General features: G+C 41.5%; 1 protein-coding gene across 1 annotated transcript in view; it reads right to left on the bottom strand.

Moving 5' to 3' along the window:
• Positions 1 to 13,433, bottom strand: part of CSMD1 (CUB and Sushi multiple domains 1) — a gene marked incomplete at its 3' end in the record, with an annotated part of 1,744,596 nt that overhangs the window by 14,352 nt on the left and 1,716,811 nt on the right. Inside the window, exons 58-64 of the mRNA XM_082863948.1 lie at positions 9,859 to 10,035; positions 9,046 to 9,225; positions 6,735 to 6,908; positions 6,273 to 6,446; positions 4,510 to 4,583; positions 3,371 to 3,482; positions 1,108 to 1,287 (exon numbers count right to left, since the gene is read on the bottom strand). Coding sequence (XP_082720074.1) covers positions 1,108 to 1,287; positions 3,371 to 3,482; positions 4,510 to 4,583; positions 6,273 to 6,446; positions 6,735 to 6,908; positions 9,046 to 9,225; positions 9,859 to 10,035 — 1,071 coding nt within the window. The remainder of the gene's footprint in view (positions 1 to 1,107; positions 1,288 to 3,370; positions 3,483 to 4,509; positions 4,584 to 6,272; positions 6,447 to 6,734; positions 6,909 to 9,045; positions 9,226 to 9,858; positions 10,036 to 13,433) is intronic.

Here is a 13,433-nt window from a genome sequence, read left to right as displayed (position 1 = left end):
TTGTGGGAAAACTGAGTTTCATAGTGGAAATCAATCTGGATCTGACACGCGCATATCCATAGTGTGTTACAACATAGTGTGTTACAACAGAGAGCCTTGTAAATGAGGGTGTTTATACCCCTTTGTCACTCCTGTTTGGAATCTACTGCCCGCAACTGAAAGGTAATATACAAAATCACTACGACTTCATAACCCGTCTCAGGTTTCCAGGTCCCCAACCCAATCAGTGAACTCACAAGTGAACAGTCAATAACATCAAAATATCTCCCTGCAGAATGTTTAACTTGGTCTATCAACTTAGATTTAACTCATAATCTCTTTGCTTTTATAGTTTTGTATCAAACTACAAATTATCACTTTTTTAAAGTGTGTATTTTGCTATTTCTGAGAGAGAGGGGCAAGGGAAACTTAAGTGTCTTTATTCCTAACGTGAGAGCTACAGACAGGCTCCAGGAAACTAAAGCTAAGGGCACAGGCTTCATCACACTCCGTAATTTCTGTCTGTGCTGCCTGACTCGCTGCATGACTAAGCAGGGTTTGGTGGAGAACCTGAAAGGTTAGCTGCCATCACATCTGACTCAGTTATTACTCTTATTTGTCAATACACAAGTTTGTGAGTTCATTAATGCATCATTTCCGTGTTATTGCTTTTGTAATTTTAAAAAGCAGAACCAATGTCAAGAACACATAAACTTACATTTCACCACCAAATAGCTTGTAGTCTCAAAAATAAGACTTAATTTTATACATTCACCAATATTTGGTGATATTTGCCCATTTTCATTAAAGAATACATTTTCCAAAAATATACCTTATATTTTTCCTTTTAACTCAAAATGTGTTTCTCTTTGGCTTAAAATGTGATTTGCAAATAATGAAATCTGCATATCTTCTTAGTCTGTGCCACTACTGTAGCCAACACTGACTACACACATGTTCGCACACACACAGCTCACACACATTAAGCATGGATTTGGTCGGGGTGACGGACATTGCTTCCAAGATGCTATTTCTTGTGGGTTTTAAACCTGGACACTAGCCTGATGGGCAACTGACACTCATCCTTGCTCTGCAGGGACCCACTTTCACATCTCACCAGTGACTTACTTTTACAGACAGGTGACTTCCCTGTCCATTTCATGTCCGCTTTACACGTCCTGTGCTCAGATCCACCCGCGAGGAAGAATCCCGGATGGCAGGTGTACACTAAGGTGTAACCGAAAGTGGGGAGGTCGATGGCCCTCACGTCCGCGTGGGCTGGTGTTTCAGGCTGGCGGCAGGCGTGAGCTGAAACGGGATTTAATCCATTAGTAGTCCACTGCAGCCTTAGCATATGTGTCTAAGGAAATACAGCAAAAAAATTGGAAATGGCTATGAAATCAGTTTATCATTTAAAACTGAGAATACAGGAGCTGTACCTATCACTGACATTCTGGTCTCTGCAGCTTTCAGCACAACAAAGCCTTGGTGTTTGCCAGCTCTCTCTCTCTCTCTCTCTCTCTCTCCCCCTCTCCCTCTCTCTCCCTCTCTCTCCCTCTCCCTCTCTCTCCCTCTCTCTCCCTCTCTCTCCCCCCTCCCCCTCTCTCCCTCTCTCTCTCTCTCCCTCTCCCTCTCTCTCCCTCTCTCTCTCTCTCTCCCTCTCCCTCTCTCTCCCTCTCTCTCTCTCTCTCTCCCTCTCTCTCCCTCTCTCTCTCTCTCTCTCCCTCTCCCTCTCTCTCCCTCTCTCTCCCTCTCTCTCCCCCCCTCCCTCTCTCTCTCTCTCTTTCCCTCTCCCTCTCTCTCCCTCTCCCGCTCCCTCTCCCTCTCCCGCTCCCTCTCCCTCTCCCTCTCTCCCTCTCTCTCTCTCTCTCCCTCTCCGTCTCTCTCCCTCTCTCTCTCTCTCTCTCCCCCCCTCCCCTCCCTCCCTCTGCTTGCCCTCCTCCTTCTCTCTCACTCCCTCTATCTATCCACCTATCTATTGATATCTATTCTCTATATATCTGTCTCCTTCTCTACATATATGTGTGTAATGTGTAGAAATTTAGAATAGAAATCATAGCTTTAAAATAAACACTTCTAAAAAATAAAATAAACACTTCTGACATACTATTAATATAAATAATATGTTAAATTTTACTAAAAGAGCAGTACTTTAAACTAAACACATACACATTAAAGTGTATTTTTAAATATGCTTTGATTTTTGTCCAACGGCAACTAGAAAATTTACTGCTCAGTTAAATGAATAATTACTTTTGTTCAAAATTCGATGTGTGTTTAGAAAATTAATTGAAATATAGATTCTTATTATCTTTAAAAATATCATTTATGAGTAAATAAGGTGGTAATGTTTAGATCTCAACTTATTCTTTATAAAGTGCACAGTTATGTGTCAAATAAAGGACTTGGCCGATTATTATAAGTTTACATTATTAGAATCATGAATGCAATCATTTTAAGTATCCTAATATTTTGCACTTCAGCAAACTTTCAAGGTAACGAAGACCTATTCCACACACAAACACACACACATGTGTATATACATACATAGATGTGCATGTGTGTATCAATATAATATCTCTATATATAATATCCCCATATATAATTTGAGTAGAGATTCAGAATAGAGATGATACCTTTGAAATAAATATACATCTGATAATACTGATACATAAATACACAAAAATCACACCTTAGATACTATTAGAAGATTTTTGTATAACATCGTACTTGTCTTTATGTCTAACCTAGTAAGAGATACTACGTTGCACTAAATTGGTAAAGGATGAAAAGTTGATTACTAATCATTCATACAACATTTCTCCTAATTCTCATGATTAAGTCACAGAATAAAATTTGGTCCTAAGTAACTATTTGAATGATCGATTCATATATAGACTCCGAAAGGAACACTTCAAACATTTCTATTAATATGCTGACGTATCACATGATCTCTAATAACCTGAGATGAACATACTAGGAGAATAACAGCACAAGTAGGTTTTCTCTCCGTGAATGTTAACTATGTTATCCACTGATCTTTGGTTTGGGGCAGTTTCTCAGACTTAAGTGCCTCGGTATCACCTGGAGGGCCTGGGAGCTACGGACTGGACCCCTCCCTCTTCTGCACTCCACCCTCCCCTGGCCCCCAGAGCCTCAGGTCCCGCGGGTCTGGATGGGATCTGGCTCAGGATTTGCATTTCAGCCGAACCCCAGGTGATGCTGCTGCTGGTTCCAGGGGATCAAACTTTGAGAAACAGGAGTTTAGGGAACTGAAAACAATCAAACAAACAAAAATAAGTTCCTCATTATTTCCCGGGCAGGTAAAACACTCCCCAGCTGCTGGAGAGTAGACAGGTCCCTGCCGACCTCGAGCAGGGGTCGCACTTACGGATGCACTCTGTCTGGATGCCGCTCCACGTCAGGTTCGCCAGGCAAGTTCGCGTTGTAGAACCTTGAACGTGGTAACCTTTTCTGCACCGGAAAAACACCATGCTTCCAACCTGGATGGGAAACCCAGTGAGGAACTGCTGAAACCAGGGGGGACCAAAACTTGGGTTTCTTATGGTGAGTCAGTGAGAACGACACACACGTGCAGTATATTCCAGTGTTCCGATATACTTGGCCCTACATGTCTATATGCCAGAAGATGTTACCTGAGCCTTCAAGGCCACATGTGAGCCCCAGTATAAAATGTGCTGGCTTTAACCTACGTCCTTGGCAGGGTGTGTGAAGGCCATCAGGAAGGGGCCAGTGTGCATCAGGGCCAATCAAACGAGAACATTTTAAGTTTCAGGAAAAACAGGGAGAAGTGGCTGAAGAAAAAGGACTTTTATTCTAAATTAACAGGACTTTTATTCTAAATTAACAGAGTGTGCATATTTAGCTCTGGTTTTCAAAGCCATCTGATCAGAGACCCCTGAAGTCACTCGATTACTTAAGATGGTTGAAACATTGTATTTCAAGCTTCATTACTTTCCATCTTTAGGTATTTCTCCAATATTCATGTTAATGTACTTTTTATTTAAAAAGTCAAATGAACATTGAAAATATTCAATATTGAGCATGCTAACCACTCTTAGAGTTATGAGAGATCATACAGAGAAGAGATACCATACAGGAACCCTAGACTATGGGGCCTGAACACATTTTCTTCTTCTGTTTTTGTCTCTAGAATTTAATACTATTCACCTATTCTATCAGGTCACCAAATGGGGTCTTTTTATTTGTAGCTCTTCAGTGGCAAGTCACCCTGCTTTGAGATTTGCTGTGTCAGTTCAGCAGACAAAAAATATAAAAATATGCCTGCTTTCAAATAGAAATTAATATAGCAGTTAATACTGTATAAATAAGATACATACAGTTATCTCAGTGTTGACTGTTCAAATAACAAGCAGAAATCCTCTCTGAATGGATTTTGTTTGGGCAAATGTAACTTGAATCAAATACGGTACATAAAAACACACATATGTTTAAGTATCAGTTTCCTTTCAATGTAGAGAAAAACATGGTGAAGTAAAAATGGAGAACCTCGTATCCTCTTGAGCTATTCTGTATTCCAAACTGTGGGGTACCGGGGTCCGGGCAGGTGTTGTGAGCAGGATCTGAAATTCACAATTAAAACAAAAGTTAGAGAACCAGGTATGGTTATTACCGGGACTCTAACACTTTTACTAACAGGTCTCATGAAATTCAGAAAATTGTGTTTTGTCAAATGTGCAAGATGTTTTGCATAAAAGTTTAAAATTAAATTGCTCTTTTTGCCTTTTTTTCAGATACTTTCTTTAGATACTTTTAGTGCTTTAGCAGACTCTGAATTGCTCTGTATATTATTTTCTATATCAGAATAAGCACATTCTTTTCCATTCTCTGGTTTAACTTTTCTCTACTGATGTATTGGTTGGTTAATAGTATATTATCTTCAATAATTATCTATTATGATCATTTTTTAAGGATTTAATTAATTACCATCTCCTTTGGCCATACATTACATTACTCCAAATGTCCTGAATCAATTTTCTTCAAGATTTCAAAATGAGGAGTATACTTAATGCTTAGAAACAGAAGCATACAGTAGACCAACACTGATAATTTTCCAAAAAAATGTAGTATTTCAGCCATCAGCGAGCACTTCAGCTTTACTACGGCTGCTCTCCACTGCTAGTGGGAAAACAAAATAGATAACTTTTTAAAAAAAGTATGTTTTCAAGAGAAACTAACATATCAGGGGAAGAAAAACATTTTTTTTAAGTTTTTCAGAAATAGCTACAGTAAAGCAATAGTTTAAACCAAGTGGCAGTAAACATTAACTAGAAAAGGCAGTGCTTCAATGAAATTATTTCTAACACTGTATTTTTTTTTTGGTTCCTGAATATGTATTTTTTCCTGAAAAAATCATTCATAAATTAATATACAAAAATGTACATACACATGAGTAAATAATGTAATGACAAAGGACTATTTTTGGTAAAAAGTGTTTTTTAAAACATCTTTAGAGTTCAGTGCAAAAATGTACCCCTGGTACCTCTTAAGTGCCACAAGAGCAAACTCAAAAAACCGTATTAAGCAGATATGATTTAATTTCTTAGAAAACAACCAAGGATATAAATCATTAATTGCTTGCTATGCGTCTTGTGCTCAGGAGAGCTGGGCGAGCAGAATGACCCTGGCCATCACCTTGAGTCTGCAGGAGGAAAAGAGGCTCTGAGTGGAGAATGGAGGATTCAGGTCTCTGTACCGCTGATGGAGTGACTTTCGACCACTGTAATTTCTACCTGAACCCTTTCTATGAGACAGAGATTAAGTCTAAAAATGAGGAGTTAGGCCACATACAGAGTGTCTTCTGACTTGAAGTTTCATTTTCATGTTGGAAAGTCAACAGAGCACGAGTGTCCCTGCAGCCCTCTCTACTGTGGCCAGCGGTGCAGACAGTTTAGTGGGAGACAGGGGGACAGGAAAGCAAAGGCTCAGGTGTCCCTCTGGTGCCACAGCAATAGTGGCAGCTTCCGCAAAGCGCTCTTCCCCCTAAAGAACGTGGCTGTTGGTTGAGATGGGCAGGAGATAGAGGGACTGGGGTAAGAGAACAGACTCTGGGAGCGATTTTTAAGCGACTCGTAACATGAACTGCCAACTCAGTTGGCACGATTTAAGAGAGGCTGCCCATCAGTGTAGCTGATTAGTGCCTATGCAGAGCATTACCTATAAGAACGTTATCTATGTGCCCATAAATGGTCCAGTTTTAAAATGAAATGTCCTCATCCCCAAGCCCCTCAGGGCTGTCATGTCATCAGTACCGATGCAGGTGGGCTGTGTGCCACTCCACGTGCCATCCGCTTGGCAGACTCTCCGTGATGACCCCACCAGGATGAAGGGAGATCTGCACTGGAAGAAGACTTCAGATCTATAGGTGAAGCTTTTCCCACTGAGTCGTCCCTCAGCAGGCGTGCCCGGGTCTCCACAGAACACAGCTGTAGAAAACAACCGAGACGTGGGTTCGCATTCTGTGTCCCTGGATTAGCTTAACCTACTAAACTTGTTTAACTAGTTTCCATTAAATCTCTAGGTATCACTATTAAACCAACAAATGATGAAAAGAACAGAATCTGCCCTTGGGCAGTGTAGTCTCTAACTGGAATTTCTACCTATTGTAACGTGGCTATAAATCACGCAGGCTCTTTTCCTCAGACTGTAACCGAGGGTGTGCCTGTTGGTGATTTGCAAATGAGACGGGGAGCTGGTTCTCCCAGAGGACTTACGCAGGCATTGGGGGACCTCTCCTTTCCACACGCCACGGCCTTCGCAGGAGAGGATGGCGGGGTGAGAGAGCTGGAAGCCCTGGGCGCAGCTGTAGCTCACACTGGCGCCCCAGCGTAAATCTGATCCTTCCACTTTCCCATCCTGAACTGGAGGAGGTTGACCACACATGACAGCTGTTTCCAGAGAACACATGGGATTCAACATTCTAGAGTTTCCACCACAACCATAATGCACCACAGACTAACATTTTCATTTTACCTGTGTTGCAAATGACATCTACAAAGGGCTGCATTTTTTAATAGAAGATTATTGAGAAAGTAAATCAAAATAATAAAACTTTTCTCCAATAAAGAGAGAAAGACTGCTGTTCGATTTGTGTCTTTTTTATGTTGTTTACCAGAGACAAATCCAGTCAGAACGTGGTCCCATGACATGAGTACAGACTTTTGAATTTATATATACAGATGGTAAGAATTTCTCCCTCTATCTGTATTTTTTCTTTTTATAAAGATAGCATATAATTTCCAAAAGACATAGTCTGTTGATCCATTTGCTGAAGAATTAAAAACCAGTGACTGCATGGTTGAAGAAGATTCTGTAAGAAACCACTTGCCAGTGTTTTAGCACAGTCTAGGAGCTTCGGGCCAGAACACGGTTCTCACGAGTGACTCCCCAGCTGGTGCTGGCGTCCACCGTTCCCACTCCAGCCATTATTCTAAGATGCCTTGTCTAAAAGCTTCCCTGAAGATCCAAGCGCTCCTAGACTTTTCACATTGGAGGAGGTTTGCCAATGACAGTCCAGGCAGCAGGAGGCAGCAGGAAGGAAGACTCACCTATATTCTCTCACCTGCAGTTTCTCATGGGCATTCGCACACGAGAAAGACACACAGACCCAGAACCACTCATGCACAGCCGGAAGCTGGAAATGGGCCCTTCTCTTGCCATTCAACCTTCTCTCTGTCTATTCAGCAAATATTTCTGGAGAATCCCTATGTGAAGATTGGGGGAATGTGTCTCTAGACAGACGACGTCAAGCGGCAAGGCCCCCGGGTGGGAGCAGTGACGAGTGACATGGTTCCACGGAGGGGAGGACGAGGGCGGCCAGCGGGAGAAGAGTTCAGGCGGAGAGAGAGGTCTCTTCTGCAAGGGGCTGGCTGGCCAGGGAAGTATTATTAACGCAACAGAGGGACAGAGACCCACACAAACATGTGAAGTCCCAGGGACCTGACAATCTATGGACAAGTGCTATCGACAAGCTCACGTGGCCGCAACAGTCCCAACACGACTGTGTGAGCTTCACTACACATCCATGTAACACCTGCTCCACAGCAGCATCGTATTAATAACTGCAGATGGAAAGACGGGTGGAAGACAGGGGCCCTCACCCTCCAGCGGGAGGAAACCAGGGCGCGCCCAGAACCGCCCAGGCCAGGAGGGTTGGAAACACTGCCGTCAGGGTGTGGAGGTCTCACCTGAGCCTCACAACAAGCTCTACACAAACTGCCTGTCCTTCAGAGCCCTCTGAGCACGGCGCCTTCCTCGCTAGGGCTTCCTGCTGCTCCAGCTCTCCACTCATGGTTTTTATCTGTCTGCCGTCTAATGAAGAGTCGGGCACCCCTTTTTAATACCCTCCCCTCTCCCTTCCCCTCTGGCCCAGCTGACAAGAGCCCGCAGTCTCCCTCTGGTGTTGCTGCAGAGCCCTAACTGTGCAAATCCAGCCCCGGTACAGCTGTCACCCCCCTGCCCCCCTGCTTCCCTCAAGCCATGCAGACACCTTCCGCCCGCTCTGATCTCCCTGGAAAGTCTGCTGTGCAAGTCGTAAAACTTTCCATACCATCTCCACACCATGTGGCATCGTTAGTCTCCACATCCAAAGCCCACAGAACATCACGCACTGACCATCTCTGCCCCTCTTCTGCCTTATTTGATGATTGGCTTCTCTCTCTGACCTGACTCTACGTCCCCGTGGTAACAGTCCCTATCGTATCTGCCACAAACTTAACACGGCCACGTTCGCCAAGAGAGCAAAGCTGGGGTTCACAGCACAGACTCCAGAGGGAGTGTGACTGCCAGTGAACCCTGATGTCTCCAAGCCCTGATCTGTGATCCTGAGCATTTACTAAAACTCTCTGTGAGTCAGTCTCCCGTCTGTAAAGCGGAGATTAAAGTATTAAGAAAATGAAGTGACTTAATATTTGCGAATGAGTTTACAAGAATGCCTGGCACATAGAAGGTCTACATAGAGGCTTGCAAAATGAAATAAAACATAACTCAATGAAGACTTCTATATGCGTGAGTAGAACCACAGACCTTTGCAGGTAGGTTTGCTGTGATCCCACGCACTGTCTTTGGTGCAGCGGATAGTGGAGGACGTGGCAGGCTCCATGGTGTAGCCGGGGTTGCACTGGTAGCTGACCGTACTGTTGAAGGTGAAATCTGTCCCAAACTGGAGGCCATTTGCTGGCGTACCTGGATCTCCACAGCTTATAACTGGTAAGTGAAGAACAAAAGAGTCGGAGAAACACATTATCATGAAATGACGTGTTCCTGGTTTCTATTGAAGTGACTCTCCTTAAGCTGCTATTCAGAGTGGTTAAGGCATGTGTTATTACAGCAATACCCCCCTCTCTCTGACAGTTTTACTGGCCGGCGGTCAGGAGGCTGCATGTTTGGAACCGCTCGTTTCTATCCCACTGGTGGTTGGCTGTGCAGGTGACAGCTGGCACCCATGTCCAGTCCTGGGTTAGGCGTGATGAGGGGTCACACCACAGAGTCAAGCACAGAGGCACAGGCTGAGATCAGAGAACCAAGCACCTGTCCCATTTCCCTCAGACTAACTGGTCTACAGAGAGAACAAACCTTGACTTTCTTGGACCTCAGTTTTACAATATCCAACCCAACCAGCCATGCAAAGCACTTTCAACCATATAAATAAGAAAGTGAAGAAAAATCTAAAAGTGTTTAATAATTGGCCATAATATCAAACATATGTATGATATGATATAATCCTGTTTTCTCTATGGATTAAAAAAATCAGTACAACACTATAAAATCAATTTATTTTCTCTGTCAGGTAGATGTCACTGTGATGCCCTGGACCCACCAGGACAGCAGGCCACTCACGTGTGCAGTCGGGGGCTGTACCCGTCCAGGTCCCGTTGGCGGTGCAGTGCCGCGTGGTCAGCCCCGAGGTCCTGTAGCCGTCCCAGCAGGCGTAGACCACGGAGCTGGAGAACAGGACGCCGTCGCTGCTGACGATCATGCCGTGGGTGGGCGTCCCCGGGTTCCCACAGGACACGGCTGTGAGGGAACAAAACCGGGCCGTACAGAGAGACCCGTCACCACGTGAGGAACCTGAGAGGCCAAAGGCCATCGGGGTAGCAGACTGCTCATTTATTCCAAAAATCACAGGACACGTAACCATGGGAAACTTTTCCCACATATTTTACTCTAAGACTCATGCCATTCTCTTATGGATGAGTTACAAATGTGCAAGCTACATGTTTGTATCGTCTTTTCTAAAACGCATTACTTCCAAACAGATTAAAAGATGAGTTAAAGCACTGACAATTCAAAACCATGGTAGTCTGAGATTTAACATGTTTATAACAAACAGTAAAATTATCATGCTCTTTTAAAGAGTCTGTATGATACTAGTGACTCAGAATTGTCTCCCTCTTGCAATAGCTGAGTTAAAAAACCTGGGCAAATCAGATCATATTTTACATCTCCAGGACAATTCATTTTAAAAAATAAGGGAGGCCTGAGAAATATGAATGACTACACTTAAACTGTTCTGTGAAACAGTCTCCTCAATGTTCCCCAGTCTACGGGCAGCTGTGTTAACTGGCTTCGGAATGGCTGCACCTTAAATCTCTCTCCAGACGACTGCAATGCCATGTACAGGCATGAAGACTTCAGCTAATGCTGGGCGGTGTAACAGATCTACACTCTGAGTATCTGTCATGTGTATTCCTTCGTCAGTGAACAAGGAAACTCAGCAGCTGCTGGGTGTGTATCAAGGTGAAGATTTTAATCCATAACAGGTTTTTTGCCTTTTTCAGTCAAACCCATTTACCATAAAGACGGTTATTTTTCCTCCTTAGCCTCGCACAATAATGCACAACAGGCAGACATACAAAGAATGTGAATTTTAATAACCACAATGTATCATGAGTTCTTTTTCTGAGAATGACCAAAGTATTTGCAAATACTCTTGCCTACTTAATTGCTCCACTTTCAAATCTAGCCTTGAGAATAAAGACACACTCTTCCTAAAAATGTGAAAGAAAACAGATTGCAAAGTAAAAGCCACTATAATGGAAGTTTAGGGAATTCCCTATCATATTATGTTAAAAAATGCACATACTCTCAGGTTGGCCTAGATCTTGTTTGACAAATAAAAAGCACACATGCTGGTGCTTCTATGCCTGTGCCCACGTCGGACATAACTAATCAATTATAACCCTCTTCCCTGATGAGTCTGGGTTTTGGACTTACAATCCCTTCGAACACAGATTGTTCAGTAGTTTCTTGGTTGGCATTTGAGATGAGATATAGTTATCAATCTTGAAGCAGAGGATATCTAACATTCTCTAAAGCTCAAAAGTTCTTTGATGGCTGTGACATAAATAAAAATTTCACACTGCAAAAATCCAAGCTGTTGGCCTATTCAAGACAATTCCTCATCCATTCAAAAAATACTGATTCATCATTTCCTGTGCACAGTTACTGCACACATGTATGAGTGCAAGCCTGACAGAGCAAAGAATTATATTGATCTAATTCATAACATAAGACACCTGGGTATATCATTATATTTTATTCTAATCATATCTGCTATTAAAATCTATGTAGCGATTTTCAAAAGTGATCTGTGAAGGACTAATGCTAAACTAAAGCAGGTCACTGTTGAAAACATATTCAACTTAATATATTGTCAGTGAAAGAATGTCCCTCATAATAATGACATCCTAATGTTTATAAAGTTCCCTCAAATATTGTATCCTATAAAATCAAATTCATGGTTAACTTTTTTTTTTCCTGGCAGGGACACTTTCACTGACGGCTTTGCCTATGAAAATGAGGGTTAGAAAACAGAGTCAACATAGCTGTTTTTACATCAAGGTCTTAATGTTGTAAGACATACGGGGACTATATCACTAAAGCAAAACAAGAGATTAAATGTAGGGTCACTAGAAGGAAGACAAGATTTCTTTTAAAATTACAAGTTAAAATTCCTTTTAAAATACATCTTTTTTTAAAGTACATTTGGTTAATGTGATTCCTTTCGGTAAAAGATTATTTTCTTTTTATCAGTTTATAATAAAATAGCATTATACTTATTCCAGATGCACTTTATTGTTCATAGACATCAGTACCATTCACTTAGCATGCTGTATTAGGAAGATTGCTGTTAAATTGAGTCAAATAGTTATAGGTTTGACTCTCTGATCATACAAGTTAAATAAATGTTACTGATCAATTCAAGTTCTCAACATGTAGTGTCTTCACTGTAAAATGGGTATAAGAAAGATAATTGCTCTCTGTTGTTGTAAGATTACACATACCAAGTGTAAAACGCCTAGTAAACAATCTGGTAGATTAGTAGTAGTGCTAGTATTATTATTTTCATTATCATCATTTCAATCCCATTTTAGTCCATTACCTGAATAAAAGGTCAACTTTATCATAATCTCGTGGCAAAGAGGATTAAGAGTTGCCTAATGCAACTAACCCCAAAGATGTAGTTATATTTAAGCAACTTGGTAAGATATATCCATTTGAAAAGTAAGTCAATGAGCCTGTGATTAAAAGATGAGGTTGCTAACAAAAGAAAACATGGCTTAAAGTGATGAAAATATATTATAAATTTAAGTTCTTTGATGTTGAAGAATTTTTAAAACATTTTTCTTTTGTGATGCATGACTCCTCCTCTTTATAATTTATTGTAATATCCATCAGGAGCTAATGTTTTTAACAGATTCAGAGAAGGTAAATTATCAGGAGGGAGGTGACCTCGGTTAGGGGATTGAATATATAGGTCATGGCTAACCTTTGTGGCAATGAAAAAGTCACTGATAACCCCATTTTCTACAAAAAAGAATATGTGCCCCGAAGATACGGACCTACGGTAACAAGGGAGAAAAAACATAAAGCAACAGATCCTCCAAAAAAGTTTTAAGACCTCTACATGTGGAGAGGGGGAGTGGGAAGGGGAGTTAGTCATATATCCTACCCATCATTTGTTGTTTTAGCGAGTGTAACACATACTATTAATTAATTATGCAGCTTCCCATGATAGCTGTACAATGCAATTTGGAAGTAGCCAGTTTTGTGGGGCATATCTGAGAAATATTTTTAGTATTGAAACATTTTAGTAACTCAACTTCTTTCTGTATACAGATTTTAAGGTCCAAGTTTATAAGGATTTTATAGGAACCCTTTGAATTTCTGACTTTTGATAAACTAAATGCTATTTAAAGAGTACTTTGTATAGTCTGAGTTAAGTACATCATGAAATGAAGTCCAATTAAGCTCCCCTAATCAAATAAATGAATTTCTTTATGTTTTGCTGGAATAAAGCTCATAGTGTCATATCCCAGCAACAAAGTGAGATTTGTATGGAAAACATTACTCACTCTCAACTGCTTTAATTTTTTCACTTTTTAAATTTGCAATAAACGAAAGTGCTTGAG

Source organism: Leucopleurus acutus, assembly GCF_964270905.1.
Source record: "Leucopleurus acutus genome assembly, chromosome: 21".
Taxonomy (NCBI): domain Eukaryota; kingdom Metazoa; phylum Chordata; class Mammalia; order Artiodactyla; family Delphinidae; genus Leucopleurus; species Leucopleurus acutus.
Note: the sequence above shows the minus strand (reverse complement) of the source record. Positions and strands in the feature narration are given on the sequence as shown.